The sequence below is a fragment of the Cyprinodon variegatus genome, unplaced genomic scaffold (genome assembly GCF_000732505.1).
Source record: "Cyprinodon variegatus isolate N-32 unplaced genomic scaffold, C_variegatus-1.0 Scaffold1218, whole genome shotgun sequence".
In the NCBI taxonomy this organism is placed as follows: Eukaryota; Metazoa; Chordata; class Actinopteri; order Cyprinodontiformes; family Cyprinodontidae; genus Cyprinodon; species Cyprinodon variegatus.
The window spans coordinates 130326-133982 of NW_015151671.1; the positions used below are offsets into that span (position 1 = coordinate 130326).

At 52.4% G+C, this 3657-nt stretch overlaps 2 protein-coding genes across 3 annotated transcripts in view; one reads left to right on the plus strand and one right to left on the minus strand.

The window, feature by feature from the left end:
* The window catches only part of mea1 (male-enhanced antigen 1), a 3063-nt gene extending 1406 nt beyond the window's left edge, over positions 1-1657 (minus strand). Inside the window, exons 1-3 of one of the 2 annotated variants that reach the window (XM_015401435.1) lie at positions 1504-1657; positions 374-728; positions 177-285 (exon numbers count right to left, since the gene is read on the minus strand). In XM_015401435.1, the coding sequence (XP_015256921.1) occupies positions 177-285; positions 374-691 (427 nt within the window). In that variant the 5' untranslated portion in view covers positions 692-728; positions 1504-1657. Of the gene's footprint in view, positions 1-176; positions 286-373; positions 752-1503 lie in introns of both variants that reach the window. The other variant, XM_015401436.1, reaches the window with a different exon arrangement.
* Positions 1658-2120: 463 nt separating this feature from the next.
* lrrc73 (leucine rich repeat containing 73) overlaps positions 2121-3657 on the plus strand; it is a 5213-nt gene continuing 3676 nt past the window's right edge. The window contains exons 1-3 of the mRNA XM_015401433.1: positions 2121-2406; positions 2787-3077; positions 3154-3314. Coding sequence (XP_015256919.1) covers positions 2806-3077; positions 3154-3314 — 433 coding nt within the window. The 5' untranslated portion in view covers positions 2121-2406; positions 2787-2805. The remainder of the gene's footprint in view (positions 2407-2786; positions 3078-3153; positions 3315-3657) is intronic.

Genomic DNA, 3657 nt, shown 5'->3' on the forward strand with positions numbered 1-3657 from the left:
CTGAAGGCAGCGTCTGATTTATAAACGAGTCCCTGAAGGCAGCGTTTGAACCCAGCCTGGTTCCCTGTCAGAGAGCCACCATGGCTAATACGAGGGACCCATTCTGAAGCGGTTCTGGGGTCCTACAGCGGTTCTCCAAGCTGATTGGACAAGCTGAGGTCATGGGGTCAGCTCACCTTCGTCCATGGGGATGGAGGCTCGGCTCCTCTGTGCCGCCGCTGCCTCAGGGTCCTCCTCCTCGTCGCTGTCTGGAGGCGGAGCTTCAGGTAGGTGTAGACCCATCACCTGCAGGGACACCGAGGTGGTGAGAAGCACGGAACCCGGTTAGAACCGGTTGGAGACGTTTGGTCACCTGTTGCCAGGCAGATCTCACCTCTATTCTGCGCTCCACCTGCTGCAGCTGCTCTGAGTGGGACATGTCCCCCCTGTCCTCGTCCTCTGGCTGCTCGCTGCTGTTTAGCCCCTCTGGGTCCTGGTTCAGAGGCTGATAATAATACCCCCCATTGCCCCCCTCTTCCTCCTCCTCCTCTTCCTCTCCATCTAGCTCCATGTCTCCCATATCCTCCCCCCCGACCCACACCGCCCCGGCAGGAAGGACAGCTCCGTCTGCTGGACGCTCGTCCTCCCCCAGCTCATCCTCAGAGCTCGGCAAGATCCTCTCTGGTCCCATCGCTGAGCGACACACTTCCATCCACGACACGCAGCAGGAGGGACGGACAGGAGACAACCTGAGAGACAGAGAGGAGTCAACCTGAGGGACAGACAGGAGACAGAAACGAGACAACCTGAGGGATGGACAGGAGACAGAGAGGAGACAACCAGAGGGACAGACAGGAGACAGAAATGAGACAATCTGAGGGACAGAGATGAGACAACGTGAGGGACAGACAGGAAACAGAAACGAGACAACCTGAGGGACAGACAGGAGACAGAAATGAGACAATCTGAGGGACAGACAGGAGACAACCTGAGGGACAGACAGGAGACAGAGAGGAGACAACCAGAGGGACAGACAGGAGACAGAGAGGAGACAACCTGAGGGACAGACAGGANAGGAGACAACCTGAGGGACAGACAGGAGACAGAGAGGAGACAACCAGAGGGACAGACAGGAGACAGAGAGGAGACAACCTGAGGGACAGACAGGAGACAGAGAGGAGACAACCAGAGGGACAGACAGGAGAAAACCAGAGGGACGGAGAGCAGACAACCTGAGGGATGGACAGAAGACAACTTAAGGGACCAAAAGGAGAAAATGTCCGCCAGTCTGTCCTTTGGGTGAAACAGAGACAATCTGTCCAACAGAGGACAGTCCTTTTGGAGAAGCTGCGTTTTTCCCACAGATTTCAGGTCAGATTAGGATGAAGCTAACGGAGCTAACTGGCTGCTAGCAGCTCGCTGGTAAAGCTTCCGCTAATTTAGAAATAAGTTAAGCTAAGTGATTGGTTAGCTAATAGTTAGTAGCTGGTTAGTAGGTTTTATTTTCATGTTAGTAGCACTAACCTCCAGCGCTCAGCTCAGTCTGTCGCAGCTGATGTTAGCTCCTGCTGCTAACTCAGTTGATGTCCTAACACTTCCGGATACGTCACCACGCAGGGTGGACTCTTGTGTCGGCCTATGGCAGCTTGCTACAATGAGCAGCACCGCGCCCCCTGCTGTCTAGAATCATGTTTCTATTGTAGTTTTATCCAGATTAGCATCATGCTAACATGAACTCTGGGTAAATAAATTGGTTTATTAAAAGTTTTATGTTCTAATGTTCTGGTCACCCAAAATCAGAGCGAACCTTTCGGTACCAGATCAGTTCAGAGCGGTTGCTATGACTACTAAACACACAGGAAGCTACGTCACAATAAAGCAGCTCAGTCGCAGAGGGCTTACTCTGATGAATATTTAAATGTCTGAATTTTGATACATTAGTGATAAATCTAACGGTCCACTTTAGAACATAGAGATCAGAATGAAAAATATGAATCCTCTTATTTTCTACCATAAAAGCAGATATTAGTATTTAGTTATTCAAACGATGAGAATCAATCCAACGTAGACCTTTAATTAACAGTTATAAAATGATGGGATGGACATTAACACGACTTTAAATCGGGATTCTCTCTCAGTCTGGCCAGGTTTCTGCTCAGAGTGAGCCCTCCTGTCTGCGCTCCTGTCTCTGCAGCTCATAGTAACGCTGCTCACCTGCAGAAACTCACCGAGACTCACGGAGCCGCTTGACCGACAGCCGGAGCCGCAGCCCGGCCACCGGAGTCGCTGCCTCCCCCTGAACGCGGACCGGTTCTGCTGCTCGCCGTCCTGTTGGACCGTAACCTGCGCGCGGCCTGCGGCGAATGATGACATCAGCGCGTGACAGTCTCCGCTCTCTGCGCGTGAGCTGATCGATCGCATCTGAAGGTAATTGATTCGGTGACTGTGAGGCCAATCAGAGTGATTGATCAGCTACAGATGATCAATCCATGCTGATCTCTGATTGGCTCTCTGCTTGCAAATCCTCTGCATCTCCTCTGACGTCATTGATTATTGATCCTCAACATCAGATTGATTGGCGTTCCAATCTGATCCATATAGATAATAAACATAGATAGATAATCAAATCTTTAAAGAGAATCACTTCCAGACTGGATCAGAACCAGAACCTGTGAACTATCTGAGCTGGATTTGGTTCTCAGAAGTTGAAGCATCTGAACCAAGTCTAGGTTTTTGATGCTGATGTTTGTTCAGGGATAGCGTATGGAACCTGGCCAGTGATGTTGGTCCTGGTCTCTGTCTCCCAGTGGTCCCAGTGGAGTCCAGATGCTGCCAGCCTCCATCCAGATCACCGGGGAGCTGCTGTCCGCCGCTGAGGTCCAGGACATCTGTGAGAGCCTGAAGGAGGACGGCGTCCGGCTGCTGTCCGTCCGCGGCTGCCAGCTCTCAGACCGGGACTTTGGCCGCGTCTGCGCCAGCGTCGCAGAGTCGCGCTCCCTCGCTCAACTCAACCTCAACCTGGGCGTGGTGTCCAGCATCAGCCGGACGCGCCACCTAGCGGACGCCCTGAAGACCAACCGCTCCCTGCAGACCCTGTTGTGAGTACAGGTACCTGATTGGCTGGTGGAAATGTTCAGGAAGGGTTTGTGACATGTAGTCTCCGCCCAACTTCAGCCTCCATGGGAGTCCGCTGCTGGATGCTGGCCTGGTGGCTCTGAACCCGGCACTGTCCACCCACCCGACCCTGGTCTGCCTGGACCTGGGAGACTGCATGCTGGGGGAGGAGGCCCTGGCTCTGATCTGTGGGATGCTGCCACCAGATGGAGCCAAGTCAGGTAGGGAAGGGCAAACGCTTGGGTTCTCCTGTGGTCGGTGAACGCAGCACCAGGTTCACATTGAACTCATCACAGCCTTGGGTATCTTCCAGGTAATCCTGGTCACCTGATCAGCTTCTGGACTGCACAGGAGGATTAATTATGAATGAGATGAGAGGACGTTTCTATTTCCCTCTGTGTTCTCACTCTGTTTATTCCAGTAAAAGACCAGTTACAGAATAGTTATAGACCAGGAACCGTTGAGTTTCAGATCAGTTACATACCAGTTACAGGCCAATTACAGACCAGAAACTGGTGAGTTACAGGCCAGTTACAGACCACTTACAGACCAGTTACAGGCCAA